General features: G+C 35.6%; 2 protein-coding genes across 2 annotated transcripts; one reads left to right on the top strand and one right to left on the bottom strand.

Moving 5' to 3' along the window:
* Positions 1 to 2,294: 2,294 nt before the first annotated feature.
* LOC106069006 (endosome-associated-trafficking regulator 1-like) lies at positions 2,295 to 9,853 on the bottom strand. The gene is made up of 7 exons (XM_056036772.1): positions 9,595 to 9,853; positions 6,475 to 6,986; positions 4,948 to 5,021; positions 4,404 to 4,515; positions 3,582 to 3,644; positions 3,285 to 3,421; positions 2,295 to 2,479 (listed from the first exon to the last, which is right to left on the bottom strand). Exons 1-7 carry the CDS (start codon positions 9,827 to 9,829, stop codon positions 2,365 to 2,367), a joined length of 1,248 nt encoding a protein of 415 aa, XP_055892747.1. The 5' UTR covers positions 9,830 to 9,853; the 3' UTR covers positions 2,295 to 2,364.
* Positions 9,854 to 13,952: 4,099 nt separating this feature from the next.
* Positions 13,953 to 14,522, top strand: LOC129927143 (seminal vesicle major clotting proteins-like). The gene has a single exon (XM_056034381.1). The coding sequence runs from the start codon at positions 13,953 to 13,955 to the stop codon at positions 14,520 to 14,522; it is 570 nt and encodes a 189-aa protein (XP_055890356.1).
* The last annotated feature ends 4,978 nt before the right edge of the window (positions 14,523 to 19,500 follow it).

The raw sequence follows: 19,500 nt of genomic DNA, 5'->3' as shown, positions 1-19,500 counted from the left end.
TACGGTCATATCTGTAGTATGTTGTATACAAAAAACATAGTTTCCATTATGTTATGAGTAAAATACATTTTGTAAACCCCACACCTTTGTATACCTGTCAGCGCTGCCATTCATTTGTACAAACTTGTATAACCCATTAGTCACATGTGTGAAAATACTGTAACTGTTCTACTGGAGGCCTGTGAGGAGCTTAAAGGAGACAGTGTAACAGAGCCCTCATAAGCGCTATAAAGCTCAACTCAGGCGCCGTTTGACCCTCTTTGGCATAGAGGAAAGTAGCTGGCAGCAGACAGTTGGAGAGCTCCATAAATTTTGAAAAATCACAAAACTAAACACATTTAATCATTTCTAATTTCATTAAAGATGAACAAATGCACTAAGACATTGTAGGCCTATTATTTACATTTTTTCAGGTCCCTCAAAAAAATAAATAAAAAAGAGGAACCATGTTTGTTTTTTTTTTTTTTTTTTTAATGTTACTGCATTCAATTTACTACCAGAACAAAGAATAATCACCCTCATATCCAGAACATTAAAAAAAAAACAAGGTTACAAAGACAGTTTGTGTGAAAACTCAAAATCGACCCCCGAAGTGGTCAACCCAGGCAGGTTTCAATATTTTCAAAAAGAATTTCAGAATGAAAGGCAAAAGACAGAGAAGAATGGAGAAAGAAGGTTGACAGATCTTGTGTGGTGCCCCAACGATCCAGCAGACCTAGGGTTAGGGTTAGGTGAAAGTGACCTGATTTCATATAATGATTATCTAATTGTTTTGTATAGGGTCATTTCTAGTGTCCTGTGTATGTTTGGTCGAGCTGCAATTCACGTAATAATATGAAAACCTACTCATTAATTGTTGTTTTAAATTATGTTCCATTTATATGCGTATTAAATAGATTTTGTCTCTTTGAAAAAAAAAAAATTAACCCTTTTTTTTTTCATAAATGTATGACAGAACTTACTCCTTCTGTGGCATTTTACGTCTCGAGAGACAATCTTTTCCCTTTGCAACTTCTTGTGTGACTAAAGAGGCCAATCCTTCATACACAGCTGCGATCGCAGGTTGGGCATATATAATCACCAGGTGCCGTTGCATTGTCACCCTTCTTTCTGCTTCTGTTGTGTCTAACATCTGCAATCTGTGACCCTTTCTTTATGCTCTCTCTCCATGTGGATCTGTCCAGTGCCACCTCTTCCCAGTTGCCAGTGTCAATTTTGAAGAGCTTCATGTCATGTTTGCATACATCCATATAACGTAAAAGTGGGAGACTTGCGGCTCTCCTGCCTTCTATTAGATCGCCATACAGGATGTCCTGTGGAAGCCGACCTACTGGCATTCTACGAACGTGGCCAAGCCAGCCAAGGCATCTGCTGCTGATAACAGAGCGGATGTCCTGGCACCCTGCTCTTTGTAGCACTTCCTCATTGGTTATCTTATCTTGCCACCTTATTTTAAAGATCCGCCTTAGACAGAACTTACATAACTTAGCAATACATTTGTATAACATTTTTTTTATTGGACAAAAAATCTAAAACCTTTTTGCATAAATATGTTTAAAATATGTTAAATGGTTATCTCCCCTACTAAATAGCCTCCATGTTTTGTTATTATTAATAGTGAATAGTTGTAATGGTGTATTTTTATGAAAAAAATGGTCGCAAAGTTGATTTTAACAATAAATTTTTTCGCTTTTGAAAAAAAGAAAAAAAGCAGCTTTTGCATCAGAACATTGAAAGGTCTAAAATATCATGATGTCGGATTTTTAATATCTTTTCTAGTTTTCAAGATTTAAATGGGACGCACAGACAGACCACACAAAACTAATAGTGTCTCTTCCCCTTTTGGGGGCTGCTAAAAAGAAAGACATAAAATGTTAAACATTAAAAAGATAGTGAAATAAATGTTATATACAAAGTTATTCACTGAGAATAACACCCCACTCTCCAGCGCTAGGGAAGTTACTCGACCCCTCACTGAAAGTGGGAGACTTACTTATTACTAACAAAAATAATAATCATTTATTTTACTTTAGTGGAGTTTATACTAATATTAATGTAATCTTTACTCTTCACATGATGATGAAACACATATCTCACAATAAATTTTGTCATATCTCCTTAAAAAAAAGCGTGCTTGGTGTGAAATTTAAGACCCTTTTGATGTATTGGTGTGAAATTTAAGACCCTTTTGATGTATTGGTGTGAAATTTAAGACCCTTTTGATGTATTGGCGTGAAAAAGAAAAAATCTTAACAATACAGTGAAATGACAAAAGAAAACAAAACAAATACCAATCCTATATTAACAAAATTTATTTATATTTATTATACACTAATACTGTACAGATAATGCTACAACAAAGAATTATGTTGTCTGATCTTGTTCAGGGGAGACATCATGGGAAGAATCTGAGATTTTGTCAATAGAAGCCAAAACTTGTGATAGCAGCTTAAGTTTGTCCACTCCTGCCATCAGTTCTCTGTAACAGAAAATGTTGACAGAACACTTTCACTAAACTTAAGAAACAAGTCGATGAACTTTTCACGAAGACAACAAAACAGGCTGTTTTTAATAAGTTGTATTACATTTGAAGCAAAAAATAAAAGCATTGTAGAGAAATGTTATGCCCAGGGAGTGGAACTGTTTACTTGATGTTTGGTATAACCATATTTAACAGGTTTATTCAAAAATGGAATGAATATTCTAATCTAGCTCTTTGAGAAAATTCATGAAAGGTTAAGTGAAATAAAAAAAAAGGGTGCAAAATGAGATCATTTAGAATACAATCTTTATGGTCAGAAACAGCTGGTAACCCAATGTGATATATGAAACAACACATATAATTGTTTGAAATGGTCTTATTGTCAAAACAGCAGGTAACCCAATGTGACATACGGAATAACCCAAATAATTGTTTGGAATGGTCTTACTGTCAAAACAACTGGTAACCCAATGTGACATACAGAATAACCCAAATAATTGTTTGGAATGGTCTTACTGTCAAAACAACTGGTAACCCAATGTGACATATAGAATAACCCAAATAATTGTTTGAAATGGTCTTGTCAAAACAGCAGGTAACCCAATGTGACATACGGAATAACCCAAATAATTGTTTGGAATGGTCTTACTGTCAAAACAACTGGTAACCCAATGTGACATACAGAATAACCCAAATAATTGTTTGAAATGGTCTTACTGTCAATAAAAGCCAATACAGGCTTGGAAGAAAGCAACTCTCAAAAACAAAGACCAACCACCAGACACTAGAAGTAAGAACTCACTTGATATTTTTCTCTGCCATAACTGAGGCAGACAATAACTGTTCTGAGGTATATTTGGTTCTTTCTTTAATATCAGCTAAACCTTTGTCCTCGCTTTTAAATGACTCCTTCATCTGAAGGAGAGAGTTGAGTTGGGACTGAAAAAGAAGATATTGACATTTTAAACAAACAAGAGGAAAATAAAATCTGCCTACAGGTTGCTGAAACTGTGCCAGGGATCACACATTTCAATGTATATTTGAAGACAACAAAAGGCAGCAAAAACATTTTGATTATGAAAATTGAACAAAAAATTACCTGTAGCTTCTTATTTTCTTTTTTCAACAGACTAACATTGGCCTCAGCTTGAACTGCTCTTTTCTAGAAATAAAGATTTGAATGAGGAGATGAATTTAAATAGCAAAATGTATCAAATATAAAGCACGATGAAATATGAACAAATATAGGAGTGAACATAACAGTTATTTATTCTACAAATTATCATCATTTATATATAGCTAGTAATTTATGAGTTTTGAATTATATACACCACAATTTCAGCTTTCCGTAAAAAAAATAAAAAAATTACTCAAGTGTTCTATCGTTCCAGAGTGACACTGCAGTTCACGAGACAATATGAAAAAATACTTATTAATTGTTGTTTTAAATTATGTCGAACTTATATGCATACTAAATAAATTTGTTCTCTTTAAAAATAAGTACACATTTTTTTTTGTAAATGTAGTGGTTAGTATAACAGAACTTACTTAACTCAGCAATACAAATGTAAAAAAAAATTTTTTTATAAGAAATCTAAAACCATTGGCATAAATGTGTTACAAATATGGTGAATAGCCATATCCCCTACTAAAGAACTTCCCATGTCTGTTACTATTAATAGTTGTAATGGTGTATTTTTATATGTCGGATTTTCACTATCTTTTCTAGTTTATGAGATCTAAATGGGACAAACGGACAGACATTCAACACAAAACTAATAGCCCTTTCGGGAGCTGCTAAAAACACAAAAAAATATAATTCTGATATCTCTTGTATTTTGAAATTTAGACTTCAACTTCAGAATGATGGTCTTTGTAGAAACAACCCCAATTAAACCAAAATAAAACTGAAGGCCATTACTGTAGTGGTAACAAGATTTTCTTCCACTTGTTGAACAGCTTTCTCTAAAACAGCCGTCTCCTCAGCTTCTTTTTTCTTTTGCTGTTCCAAGTCAATGGACAATTGTAATAATCTAAAATGTAAAAAATTTAAACTATTGTTAATAATATTATTATGTTTATTATATATGTTTATAGATACAAATAAAAAAGGGTAAAGTATAATATTATGTTTTTGTTACCAACATTTGATTACTATACAATATGGGTAGTTGATACTTTTAGATCGTGATTTAAAAATGATTTACATCAGTAAAAAAAAAAACAGTTTGCATATAAATATATTTGACATTTTTTTTTTAAAGTTCACTTCCAGATAAACTCTAATAGCCACTGCACCTAATTTGGTAACTTCTAAGGCCACTTAAAATAATTGAAAATGTTTGTAGTGGTTAAGCAATTATATTATTATGGTACATAATATGATTCTACTTTAGGGAATATCATTTGTATAAAATCTCACAGTAACAAAGTGAGTAAGAAATTGATTCAATCTTACATTTTACCTCTGGCTTTTTTCATTGTTCATGAGTTTTTCTCTAGCAAGTTCCTTTCTTAACATTTCTTTTTCTTCTTGTAACTGAAAACAGACATTCAAATCAAATCAACAAATATATCATTTTTTTAGCTGTAATTAAAGTTTCCTGTAAAAAAAAAAAAGTTTATGTATTTTTTAAAACCCTTTTGAAAGACAATTACAACAGAAAAAAAAATTCTTTATAAAGTTTTCAACAATCAACCAATTAGAAAGTGAGAAAAGCTGGAAGTTTGAGACATGCTGTAGGACATGATAACTTGGCCAAGGTTTAAGAATATTCTTCCAGAAAATGCAAAGGAACAGAGGTCATTTGAAAAAAAAAAAATTTTGGTTGGAAAATGTATATAATTATGGGATTGGCCTCCTTCTAGAAAGGATAATGATGATACTTTGACACTGAGATTTCATCATTGTCATAGCTTCTTTCATGGTAAGCAAAAATACCAATGGAGATAATTCAATATAAACTTAAAGTTGCAACAATGCATTTTCAATTCTTAAGCTGAAAAGTTAGAATGGTAATATATAATATATGTCATTATGGTTAGGATCCACAACCTTTGTCAATGTAAACTATAACCATATGGTCGAAGTAACTTGATATGATAAATAAGATAATTTATATTTTATTTCTTAATTTTTTGTTAGAGAGATCATTGATTCAATTTCAAAGAGTTTTTTTGTACCTGCCAATTACAAGACCATAAAGACTTCATTTCTCTAAGCAATTGAGAAACTCTAGAATCTTCTCATTAGAAAGCTTTGGATACAGCAAGTAATATAGTGTTTGTAGGTCATTCGAGCACAAAACCTTCCTATTGGATTCATGGACTAGAAAGACTTCATTTGTTTTGTTTTGAATGTTCTTTTAGAACTATGACATCTTAGCCCAAACCTCCAGCCGGATATATAAGGGATGGACAGGGTCTGAACCAGACACCTTTGAGATGATCGTCCAGAACACATACCCGGGGCTGGATTTAAGGGAGGGCAGACGAGGCTACAGCCCCCTGGACTCCACAAGAGAGGGGCCCCCACAAGAGAGATAACAAATATATATTAGAATTTTGACTGTTCAGAAACTTTTAAATTTGGTTGTCTAACTTTTTTTTCCATTTTTATGGCTGACAAAAAAAATATGATAAAGAAGTGTACGCTTTAGCATGTTTAGAATAAGTAAATACAGCTCTAGATTTATGACAGTGTGTCTACCAAATGCCTTACCCTCTACAAACTATATAATGTACAATTTTTAAACTAAAATATTTTTAAAAGAAAAGATTAATTTTAAAAGCCTCATTTCTTTCTTCTAAAACATAGCAAGCTTTAAGATATAAGTATTTTCATTAATAAGTGACCTTTATTAAAGCTTTAGAAAAATTTTAGGAATCTCCACTAAAATCCTGCCCTAGGGCCTCCACATAGTTAAATTCGGCCCTACACATACCACACAACCAAATCATCTATAAATTGTTTCAAAATTATTTCAACTTACAATTTTTATTCTTTCCAGCAGTTCTTCCTCATTTTGCACAATGTCTTTTTTATCTAGAGGAAACTTCATGGCAGCTCCATCTGATAAGAAATCTGGTAAAGCCAAAGGCAACTTTTGTTTTTTGTCATGGAGAGGCAAAGTTTGGAGGACACCTTCGGCAGGTTCATCCAAGAATGGACTCTGCGAGTCATGAGTAATATTTAGATGTTCATCTAAAGAACTGTCTAGCCTTGATTCAGCTAGAAGATCACAAGGAATAGGATTATTTTTATTCCCTTTGGTGAAGTCTCTATTTAAGTCTTCACTGGGGCTCCTAGAATGCTGGTGGTGAGATCTACTATAGACATCTTGGTTGAAGTCAATGTCTTCATGGAACAGGTCATCACTAGCAGTTAGAATGTCTTTAGTTTTGGGAAGAAATGTTGGCTCGCTACTTTTTTTCTGTTTGGTCGATCCGGACGACAAAAATTTTTTGAAACTGAAGGGATTATCTTTTTGCAGATCTTTTTTATCTGAAAAATAAATCAAAATACCACAAAAGAATTATCTTTGAAATCCACTATTAAGTTTTGCATAAAAAAAAAAAAGGCTTTTTAGAAATAATATAAAATGATGTTACCCCCCCCCCCCCCCCCCCCATTTAAAAAAGGAGACAAATCTGACCCAGGAAATTACAGACCAGTATCACTAACCAGCATCACATTTAAAATCCTAGAACAGAACACATTATATGTAGCAACATCATAAGCCACTAAGATAAACATAATGTCCTTACTCCTTACCAACATGGCTTTAGGAAATATAGATTATTTGAAACACAACTAATAGGACTAATTGATGATCTTTCAAAAGGTTTAGATAATAGTGAGCTAATAGGTGCTATCACTCTTATTAGATTTTTCCAAGGCTTTTGACAAAGTTCACCACCATAGCTTGACTAGAGTAACACCTTTAGTAAAATCACTAATTTTAGAAAGCCTTCAGGAGAGAAGACTCAAAAGTAAAGAAGCAAATATACATAAAACACTAAACCATAATCTTCAAATACAAAACAAAATCTAATAAAATACTTCTAAAGAAAGACACAAAGATAAAGGCACATCCCTCGTTCCATTGCTAGGACAAATTTGTACAAATGCTCCTTCTTTTCTAGTGGAAAACCAGTGACTTGGCAGAATTAAAGTCATCGGTTAACATGCATGATGTATAGGACGTAATTATCTTCTTTTTAAAAGTAACATCTGTATATATATAATATGAAAAGAAGAGAAAGAAATGCTTTTATCTTAGAAGTTATTATAAGTAAAATTAAAATACTACCCAATATTTCTGAATTAACTCTTCAAGACCACAATGATGCTGTCAGTATTCAGTCTCTCGAGCGGCAATGCTGAAATGATGCTACCAGTGTCTGATCACCTTTTTCCTGTTTAGACCTTTTTCTTTTGTAATCCACATTTTAATCACTTAATTGGTTTATGGGAACGCAAGAGTGGCCATTTTGAAAGTTTTTTCCTTCTGAAACATTGTGAATCTTTTTCTTCATTCTCATTTCACATTGTCATGTTGGAGGGTTCAGATCAGTAATCCTATAGATGAACCATGCTGTGGTTTCCAGATCAGGCAGTTCTCTATATATAGTTTTTCTTCTATAGGAGGGTTTTGGGGCCAAAGTCTTGTTTGGGCCTCTTGATATAGTATACAGCTTTGAAGGACAGGGTCAGCATTTCGCTTGTCTCGACTTTTAGCTTCCAGAACATATGTCGTCTCATTCTGCTGTATCCAGCTCTTTTTAGATATGAATAATAATGATATGAGTGACTTAGAAAGTTGTTCTGGAAGCTCTGAAAATGATTTTCCGCCTTCACACTCAAGCAAGTCTGATAGTGATATAGATCTATATTTAGTCACCCCTAGATCTACTAAACCAAAGGGGCGTCCCCTCAGCCAGGCCCTCATAAAAGAATCACTAAAAGTCTAAATATTGATCAAGCTTGACAGTGTTATAAATGTTTTTTCTGTAGATACTTGGATAGAGTTTAATATTTCATACAATAATAATGAATAAGTACTGTTCGAATATTCTTTTTTCTTGGGTAAGTCCATTTTTATAGGAAATCAAATATAATAATATAATATAATTTTTCCTCTTTGATATTACCTACAGATTTTTTTTCAAGAGACTACTTATAACACTGAAGTATTTATAAATTATCTTTTAATACATTCAATTTCCAACAAAATTGTATATAAAAACAAGTCTATATAGATGCTTTAACAGAAAAAACAGTATAGTATGTAATACATTTTCTAAATAGACATACATGATAAAAATTGAGTGAAAAAAGAATTCTGGCAAAATGAGAAACATTTTATGGTTTTTAAGAGTTTAACTGTGAACTACCCTCCTTCTATCTTAGAAAAAAAGTGACATCGCAATATCAGTGCACTTTGAGCCCAAGTAAAACCCTTGTTTTTCAGAGTAAATTCAACTTAATCTGTCTAAACTATAAAGAAATGGAGCATGCATGCAAAAAAACAAAACAATGCTAGATTAGATGATATCTAGTTCAAATTCAAGTAGTTCTGTCATAAAATAAATGAAAATAAAAACAAAATAATAAAGGGTAATTTTAACAAATATATTGTGTAATGTTCGCTTATATCAGAAAATAAAGAGTGTTCGTTCCAATAGTTACATGAAAATGACTGTCACTATAGAGTCGACTATAGGTAGTATATTAGTATATATATATATAGTCATAGTCTTGATCTAGAGTCAATACTTTAACTTTAGATCTACATTTTTAAATAGTCAAATAGATCTAATTTAGACCGAATGTAATGTAGTCTTTAGAGTTTAGGAGTTTAGCAGATCAAATAAAATAATTTGTAGATCTAGACTAATCTAGAGATCTAGATAAGAGAATTAGAGTATTAGAGATCAGTTTAATTTAAAAACAAACTAGAATTAAAGATCACCATACTCCCATAGATTATGATAGATTTAAATATACGATTGATTCTTCTTCTATCTAGAATTACCATCTATAATCTATATCTATCTAAAGTATCTAGATCTTTATCTAGATATTAATTAGATATAGATATAGAGTCTACCTGCTGCTAGTGTTGGAGCAGTGGCTCCATTTAAATTTGTTGTTTTGGTTGTTGGTTTGTCAGCCAAATTATCTTTTTTGCTAGATATATTTGATAAGCTTTTGTCATTTGCATCAAATATATCATCAGTGTCGTAAAATAAACTGTTGCCAGATTTGGCTGTCTTCTTGTCTTTAACATTTACAAAAGCTTTAAATGAAAATGGATTATCCTCATCCACTCCCCTTTCCGCCATTGCTAAATAATTATTGTAAACAAGTTGTGTTTATCTTTTTTTTTTTTACCTTCTTAATTGAAAACCACTTTTTAACTATCATTACAGAGGCGTTTAGAAAATGTGGTCAATATACATTTTACGGTAAAGAAGTTGAACTACAATTGATCTAACTACTTTGATACTAATAATAATCTACACTGCATTACGTACACAAAGTGCCACATATATGATTCTATCTGTAATATATAGATCTATGATAAGATAGTCTTGTGGTTTCTACAAGTCAAAGATGCAGAGGCAAAGTTTGATTATGTTGATAGGGTACGTGGTAGACGTACGAGAGCGATTCAGAACACTACTCGAGGTTGATCTCAGAAAGCCCCGGGATGATGATCCGGTGAGTAACGGGAGCCAGCTAAAAACGATGCTTCAGGACGATGCTTCAAAGTCGTGGGATACTGCAGTAAACCCAACAGAGACTGGTTTGATGAGAACAGTGTGGAAATTCAATAGCTGTTAAAGAAAAAGCATAACTGCTATCGCTTTGTTCTTACGAACCCTATAATGACAACGCTGCCAGAACTCTCTATAAAGCTTCTTGTCACACTCTGCAGACAAAGGTCAGGGAACTAAAAAATAAATGGCGGCTTGAGCTATCCGTAAACATGCAGAGACATGCTAACACTGGTGATACACGCTCTTTCTAAAAGTTTCTCCGATCTGCCTATGGTCCATCTTATCAGACTACAGCGCCGCTAAGATCCTCCGATGGTTCCACACTATTAACTAGAAAGGCAGATATGCTAAATCGTTGGACAGAACACTACAGCCTGCTATTTGGTGACAAAACTTATGTATCGGAGGAATCGCTGGCAAATATTCCTCAGAATAATATGAGAGAGGAGCTTGATGACTCACCGACATTTGAGGAAATTGAAACAGCAATTCATAAAAAATAAATAAATAAAGCATCTGGCTCTGATGGACTTCCGGCTGAAATATTTAAAATGGGAGGTGTCGCCCTAACTGAAAGGCTAACAGACTTGTTTACCCTATGCTGGGAGAAGTGCGTAGCCCCACCTGAACTTCGAGATGCCGTAATCATATTCCTATACAAAAAGGGTGACAAGTCTAACTGCTCCAACTATCGAGACATTACACTTCTGTCAGTAGCAGGAAAGATCTTCGCATGAGTCGTTCTGGATCGACTAACCCACTCTTTAGTGGACGAGGTGCTATCTGAGAGCCAATGTGGCTTTAGAGCCGGTAGAGGTACACGTGATATGATATTTGTTCTGCGACTATTACAAGAAAGCGCTCCCAGGGAGGCCAATACAAGCGCTACAAAGACACTTTCAAGAGCTCCTTAAAGGAATGCGATATCGACATTCACGGCTGGGAAGCACTAGCTCTCGATCGCTCCTCATGGCGTGATGCTGTGAGTCTCGGAGTCTCAAGATTTTAAGCAAGAAGAGTGGCCAGGGTGAAAGAGCGCCGAACCAACAAAAAGCTGAGAGAAGAAGCAGGCCTATCTGCAACTGACCTAACCCTCTCATGCCACGTATGCGGCCGGTTTTTTAAAGCTAGGATTGGACTTTACAGTCATCTTAGAGTCCATAGGAAATGAGAAATGTGCTCATCTTCGACCACGAAGATATATATTATATCTTACAGCTTATAGTGCTTTTGGACGCCTCCAGGCGAGAGTTCGGCGGAATAAATAGCTCCGCCTGCTTACAAAAATCTATGTCTACTAAGCAGTGGTTCTCTCAACCCTTCTATATGGATCTGAGACATGACATGGGTACTATACAGAAAGCAACTAAGACTACTTGAACGCTTTCACCAAAGATGCTTGAGCTACAACATGGACATACGATGGCAACACCGCACTACAAACAGTGATGTCCTTGCTAGCACCGGCGTGAACAGTATAGAGGGACTTCTTATGGTCCAACAGTTACACTGGCCATTGCACGTATCCGGTATGGGAGACGAACGTTTGTCAAGGGCTGCCTTTTTGGTGAGGGGGTCGACGTAACAGAGATGCCCCACGGAAAAGCTTTAAAGATAGCTTAGGCGCCCACTTGCCTTAGCTGACATAGAAGAAAACACCTGGTTGCATGCGGTTTTAAAACGAGACTGCTGGACAATAATAAAGGTCACTTAAAAAGGTCGCGAGATACACGTTTGTGACCAAAAGAAAATCCGCTGCCGAGGACGACGAAAAGAAAATTTCAATCGACCACCTGCGGACAATGGTCATGCTTAACGTGGATGGACCAAATAAATAGGTCATAGCTAGGGCTGCCTAGCCACGGGAAATACAGCATTCCTCTTTAATCTTCGGACTCGAAGACAATTTAAGCTTTATTATTATTATTATGTTAGAAATGAACGAGTAGTCATTCTCTGGCGCTGCCAGGGTCGAGTTTCGCTAAAGAGAAGCAAAATTCATCGCTTTGGGGACATATTGAAATACACGCTAAACGCCTTCGCTCCATGGATTCAACACTTCTAGTTGTGCCACGCTTCTCTTTCATAATATACAGTTAGCCAGCTTTTCCAGTATTTAAATCATAGGTTTGGAACTCGCTCCTCATCGGGCTGTCACAAAAACAACTTGATTTACCTCATTAAGGCTTATCTCTAAAAGACATTTAATAAATTAAAAATAACTGATATTTTTTCTGTCATGTTAATGTCTACATGTTAACATAGCGTACCTAATGTCTTAATTGTATTTGTAAAAAGCGCATTGGAGATTAAACTTTGGTAGAGTATTGGATTTCCACTCAAATTGTAGAGCGATCGAATCCCCTGGGAAATGCTGAAAAAAGCTTTTTGGATAAATTATATACTGAACTACGATAAACTTAAAATGCTATTTTTTCAATAAAAAATGTGATTACTCTTTAAAATTATCAGCTATCATAAGCAGAAATCAATAGAAACTATTAGAAACAATAGGAATAGAAACCGTAGGCCACTGAAACAAATAACTTTTTTCTTAATCATCCGTCCTATTTGTCTATTAGGTAGCTAAAAATGACATGTCGCGTTCCAACAGAATATATATACACTGAATGATGTTATGGAAGGCTATCCTAGGAATTATGAATTTTAATTCCATGCAATTTGTTGTCGAAATCCAATTTTCACATTTAAAATGTCATGCATAGAGAATATTTGCAATGTGAAACCATACGTCATACTTTTTAAAGCAGCTTTTGTTTTGTAATCATGTTTACAAAAAGCTGTGATAGATAGATAGACTGATAGACTAACCACAATTAAGCATAATTAAAGATCTAAAATTAAACCTAAATTATGATGAACAATTATTCTAACAATAGCATCTTTATACATAGCGTTTGTTTAATTTTTAAATAAAACTGAATTAAAAAATAAATTTAACTTTTATAAGAAAATTTAATACAATGTATGTATAAATAATTTCGATTTTCTTCAAGCAAGTGTGTTGTGTGGCACGGGTGTAGAGTATTGTATTTCCACTCGAAATGTAGAGCGATCGAATCCCTATGGAAATGTTAATTTTTTTTTTTTGATAAATGATGAAATCAAGAGAAAGGTCGGTCCATTGTTTGGCGTTTGATCATTTAGCTTTTCTTGGTAATTTTATTACCTTTGTACCTTCATAAAGGATGATTTTGAGAGTGATTCATGTCTTACAAAATAACTTAACCATGCAGTTCAACGTTCGTCTCGTGACAGTATTGAGGAGTTCCTTCTTGTTTACCAGGCCAGAGTGTTGGCTTGTTAAACTACATACCTATTGGTTTTCTTTCCTGAAAGAAGGCTTAGCAATATCAAAAGCGCCATTGGCTTCACGTACATGTAAAAAATCGACTACAAGGTGGACAAATGTTATCATCCCTAATAAAGAAATGTTCTTGTCCCATAGTAAATTGACGACTCGATATGGCCCTTAGGAAGCCCTTCGCTACATGGATTTAACGCTTCTCTCTTTGGAGTTTAGATAGAAAAAAATATGGCCGCGAAATTTTTTTTTTTTTTTTTTACTTTTTGACTGTTTGTGAAAAAGTTTGCCCATCACAGGACTAAGGTATAGACCTATAAGGGAAGGTGAATTTTCATTTTTTTCATGTGCGAAGATGAGATGAGAAATCGGTCTTCCGTTTATGGTGAAGATGAGATGAGAAATCGGCCTTCCGTTTATGGTGAAGATGAGATGAGAAATCGGCCTTCAGTTTATGGTGAAGATGAGATGAGAAATCGGCCTTCAGTTTATGGTGAAGATGAGATGAGAAATCGGTCTTCCGTTTATGGTGAAGATGAGATGAGAAATCGGCCTTCCGTTTATGGTGAAGATGAGATGAGAAATCGGCCTTCAGTTTATGGTGAAGATGAGATGAGAAATCGGCCTTCCGTTTATGGTGAAGATGAGATGAGAAATCGGCCTTCCGTTTATGGTGAAGATGAGATGAGAAATCGGCCTTCCGTTTATGGTGAAGATGAGATGAGAAATCGGCCTTCCGTTTATGGTGAAGATGAGATGAGAAATCGGCCTTCCGTTTATGGTGAAGATGAGATGAGAAATCGGCCTTCCGTTTATGGTGAAGATAAGATGAGAAATCGGCCTTCCGTTTATGGTGAAGATGAGATGAGAAATCGGCCTTTCGTTTATGGTGAAGATGAGAGTAAATTTTTTAGTGTTTCCAGCATGTAGGCCTACAAACAAAATATTAAAAAATCCTTTTAAAAAATAAAATACTTCTTTAAAGGGGAATAAATCCGCACTTATACTTATTTTTTTTAATAATGTAGAGGCTATTTCCCTTTTCCTTTATCAAACAAAACAATTAATTGGTTAATTTTTAAATGTATTTATGTTGTTAGGTGTAATAAGTAATTGTTTCAACTGGATCCGACAAAGGTGTCCCAGTCTCAGTTGACATTGCCTGTGAAATGTTCACCTCGGGTTAAGACGTTTAAAGGACACGTAGAAAACAGAAAGTAGAATGAATAAAGTTGACTTTGAGTTCAGTCAAGTCAGTCAAGTGATGTCCTCTGTACGAGGCAGTTATGTATTATCGTATTGTCCAGTCTAAATATAATATATATAGGCCCTGAGGTTTAATTTAGTGTAATAACGCTTTTAGAAAGTGGCGTAGCCAGGGTGGGGGAGGTGGGGAAAAATTTGAAAATCCTCCCGGGCCCCCACTTGAGGGGCGAAGCAGGACGTTTTGGCGCCGCCGTTTTGGCGCCGCCGTTTTGGCGCGAAGGTCGTTTTGGCGACGGGACGTTTTGGCGCGAAATACATTATGTACGTTTATTGTATTATTTCTTTTAAAATAATTATGCTTATCTATGTTTTACATGAGTGTTTTTGTTAAGACATATTTTTCACGTACTAAATGTAAATGTGTGTTTGCTTTTCACATCATTTTCTTTAATAAACATTTTGGCTTGTGAATGTGTGTTTATTAAGAGGCACACTTTTATTTTCAAAAAATTTTTTTAAGATATTACTTTAAAATTGAAAACAAAATGAAACGATGATAGACTAAAAATTTATGCCATTATTTGTTTACATTAACATTGGTTTATTTAATGACTGTATGGTATCTAAAGCTATACATACCAAACACTTGCTAATAATAAGTAAAAATATAATGTACTGTAATGTACCATGTTTCTCAAAAGACTTTAAGTTAAGTATACATAGATACCATGGTTATTTTCCTAAGTCGCTGGAATTCAAGGGTTCATTTTAAAAAAGCTACGTGCTTATTAAATTATCGTCAAATGATATCTCGCGCCAAAACGTCCCGTCGCCAAAACGGCTCGCGCCAAAACGTCCCGTCGCCAAAACGGCGGGGCCAAAACGGCGTCGCCAAAACGGCGTCGCCAAAACGTCACGTACCGTTGAGGGGGCCCCAAATGAGTGATTTTTTTTACATAAAAAGTTATATATTACGAAAAATTCTGGGGACCCCAAAGAGATCAAGCCCCCCCCCCCCGGGCCCCCAAACTATGGAAAATTCCTAGCTACGCCTCTGCTTTTAGATTACTAGTAATCTCGTAATTTAATTTAGTGTAATGAAACTATTAGACTACGTGTAAGATGTCGAAATGTAAGTGAGTGTAATGACACTATTGTCACTAGGGCTATTACATGCAAAAGTAAGTTTTATTATTTGAATCCCTTTTTACAGTACCTCTATTCTAGTCACACTTTCAGAATAGGTGGGTGGGTGAATGTGATTTTTGAAAGCAGCTCAAACAATTTTTCTAGAAATTTGACAGTTGATGTATAACGTAAGGAAAAGAATTACTCGCTCGCTGGACACACTGGGAAAACTCTAGTTTGACTGTATCTGGACACACTGGGAAAACTCTAGTTTGACTGTATCTGGATACACTGTGAAAACTCTAGTTTGACTGTATCTGGACACACTGGGAAAACTCTAGTTTGATTGTATCTAGACACACTGGGAAAACTCTAGTTTGACTGTATCTGGACACACTGGGAAAACTCTAGTTTGACTGTATCTGGACACACTGGGAAAACTCTAGTTTAACTAAATCTGGACACACTGGGAAAACTCTAGTTGGACTGTATAATTTTTGTTTAAAGTATAAAAACAAATAATTGAAATGTGGCTAGAGAGCTAGACATTGAACACACCATACGTCTGCGGGTATTTCCGCATTTAGGCATTATTTATTCAAAAATTGGATAAATTAATGTTCGGGAACATTCTGCCCACCGTCGTCAAGTCTAGATCATAGTCCTATATATATTACATCATGTATATAACTATATATATATATATATATAGGCCTATGGGTTTATCATAAGCATGCGCGTTAACCAGGATTTTCTCTCTTTGAGTTGGGAGGGGTAAAAATATTTTTTTAAATCTAACATTTATGACTTATAAATAGAAAAAAAAAGTATAAGCTGTATAAAGGAGGTATTGTCTTTCTTTACAATATACTTTTTGTTGTTGTTGTTTTTGCTGTACATATGCTGACACACAAAAGTACTTACGTAAGAGGGCCCACTAGTATAGTCTCGAAACCGGTTCAGCGGGTACCTTGCAACGCAAGTGCGTAAATTAATTTTAAAAGTTTTCAAGAATAAGGGTGTTTAAAGGTTTGTGCGGCCTGCACGAGCATACCAGTCGTTTCCCGAAATGCATATTATATATATATAGGCCCAGGGACTTAAGTTGTAGTAATCATTACTAGTCATGCGCATCGCCTTGGATTAGAATCTGGACCATTTGGATAGGCTACCTAGTTCTCTTCGGATCCACCAATTGAACTGCCCGTCCCATGTAAAACGACATCGCCATCGTTGTTGACTAGTGCTGCGTGTACACACGGGTTTTCTTCTTCTAATGTGTACCAAGTATCTAGATCCAGTAGAGGTACAAATCTCTTTCTTGAGGGGTTAATGTCAATAGCGCTCCTGTATATGATGTACCCTTTGACCTTAGAGTCAACTTACTTTTGCTTCCGGATTGCTTCTCAATTTGTCATCGTCTTACTGTTGACTGTTTGTAACTTTATATTCTGACAACCAAAGGGAAGAAACGGGCAGACCTAGTGACGTCTACTAGGCCTCGAAGAAAGGGGCAGACCTAGTGACGTCTACTAGGCCTCGAAGAAAGGGGCAGACCTAGTGACGTCTACTAGGCCTCGAAGAAAGGGGCAGACCTAGTGACGTCTACTAGGCCTCGAAGAAAGGACAGACCTAGTGACGTCTACTAGGCCTCGAAGAAAGGGGCAGACCTAGTGACGTCTACTAGGCCTCGAAGAAAGGGGCAGAACTAGCGACATCTACTAGGCCTCGAAGAAAGGGGCAGACCTAGTGACGTCTACTAGGCCTCGAAGAAACGGGCAGACCCTAGTGACGTCTACTAGGCCTCGAAGAAAGGGGCAGACCTAGTGACGTCTACTAGGCCTCGAAGAAAGGGGCAGACCTAGTGACGTCTACTAGGCCTCGAAGAAAGGGGCAGACCTAGTGACGTCTACTAGGCCTCGAAGAAACGGGCAGACCTAGTGACGTCTACTAGGCCTCGAAGAAAGGGGCAGACCTAGTGACGTCTACTAGGCCTCGAAGAAACGGGCAGACCTAGTGACGTCTGCTAGGCCTCGAAGAAAGGGCAGACCTAGTGATTTCTACTAGGCCTCGAAGAAAGGGGCAGACCTAGTGATGTCTACTAGGCCTCGAAGAAAGGGGCAGACCTAGTGATGTCTACTAGGCCTCGAAGAAAGGGGCAGACCTAGTGATGTCTACTAGGCCTCGAAGAAAGGGGCAGACCTAGTGAGTTCTACTAGGCCTCGAAGAAAGGGGCAGACCTAGTGATGTCTACTAGGCCTCGAAGAAAATGGTGGGAAAGAAAAAGAAGAAAAAACTAGACCCAGAAAAAGAGAAACATTGGGAGTTAATGATACCTTCTTCCGGATGGTAATGGACTAGAACACAATGAGCTTGTTATAAAAAAAAAATCCATAATAGTCACTAATTGACATCTAAATAAGAAAAATCTCCATCCTGATTTGCCAGAAAATAATTATTACCTCATAATTTTGAGACTAATAATTTATAATTAGGTTACAAACTTTTATGAATCTTTCTGTTCAATATATTTTACAAGTCTACCATTGTTTCGGAGCAGGTATAATAATAATAATAAGGCTTGTCTTCGAGTTCGAAGATTAATGAGAAATGCAGCATTTCCCGTGGTTGCGCAGCCCCAGCTGTGACCTACATATTTTACAGGTATAAACATGTATTAACTCTTTCTCTCTGTATTTATTTACCACATTCTGGTGGAATCAACGTTCGTATCGTCAGTTAGGAGAGAAATAGTTAAATAATGGCCCTGGACAAGATCAACACTTGATCGAGGTAGATACTCTGCAACCACAAGCCACCCGTTTATAATCAGCTGTTATTTACTGAAGTTATAGTGAGTTCATAAAAGCTTAGTAAAGATCAGACAGAATCTAAGTAGAAAATTAGAAAGCCTTACCAACCAGCATTACACGCTTACAAAACATCGCTCTTGCTTTAGACAGATTTACTTGGCAATTAACCCATTCCCTTCACTACCAAGCTTGCTGTTTAGTCAATTCGTGTTCTGATAATTATTTCTGTGAATTACTTAAAGATTGAAGGATCAACATGACAATAGAATCAAGTAATCAAGTCTCAATACATATACATGTAAATATACATGTCAGGACAGAAGTCCTCAAACTGTGCATCTAGAAGACGTGATTCGTCTAATAAATTATTAAGTCATGTATATTTCACGTTGTTGATAATGGCATAGTGTTACAATGATAAGCATATTTCTCAAAATAAGCTTCAAAGGCACCAATGAGCCAAATAGTAAAAAGTGGTTAACTAATGACTTCATAAGCTATTTAGTTTAGAATGAGTGACCTATTCAGTTTAGAATGAGTGACCTATTTAGTTTAGAATGAGTGACCTATTTAGTTTAGAATAAGTGCCAGTTACAAGCATACACGATACTAAACAGAGATAAATTCCGACATTTCGAAGAGGCCCTACCAAGCAACTTTCCTTTCTTGGTTTCCTCATCCGACACCAACTGTTATAATAGACCTGAACACGTGAAATCAGACCTACAAGGTGGGTGCACTATTGGTCTAAACTGTCCACA

Source organism: Biomphalaria glabrata, chromosome 7 (genome assembly GCF_947242115.1).
Source record: "Biomphalaria glabrata chromosome 7, xgBioGlab47.1, whole genome shotgun sequence".
Taxonomy (NCBI): domain Eukaryota; kingdom Metazoa; phylum Mollusca; class Gastropoda; family Planorbidae; genus Biomphalaria; species Biomphalaria glabrata.
This window is presented reverse-complemented; position numbering and strand designations above follow the sequence as displayed.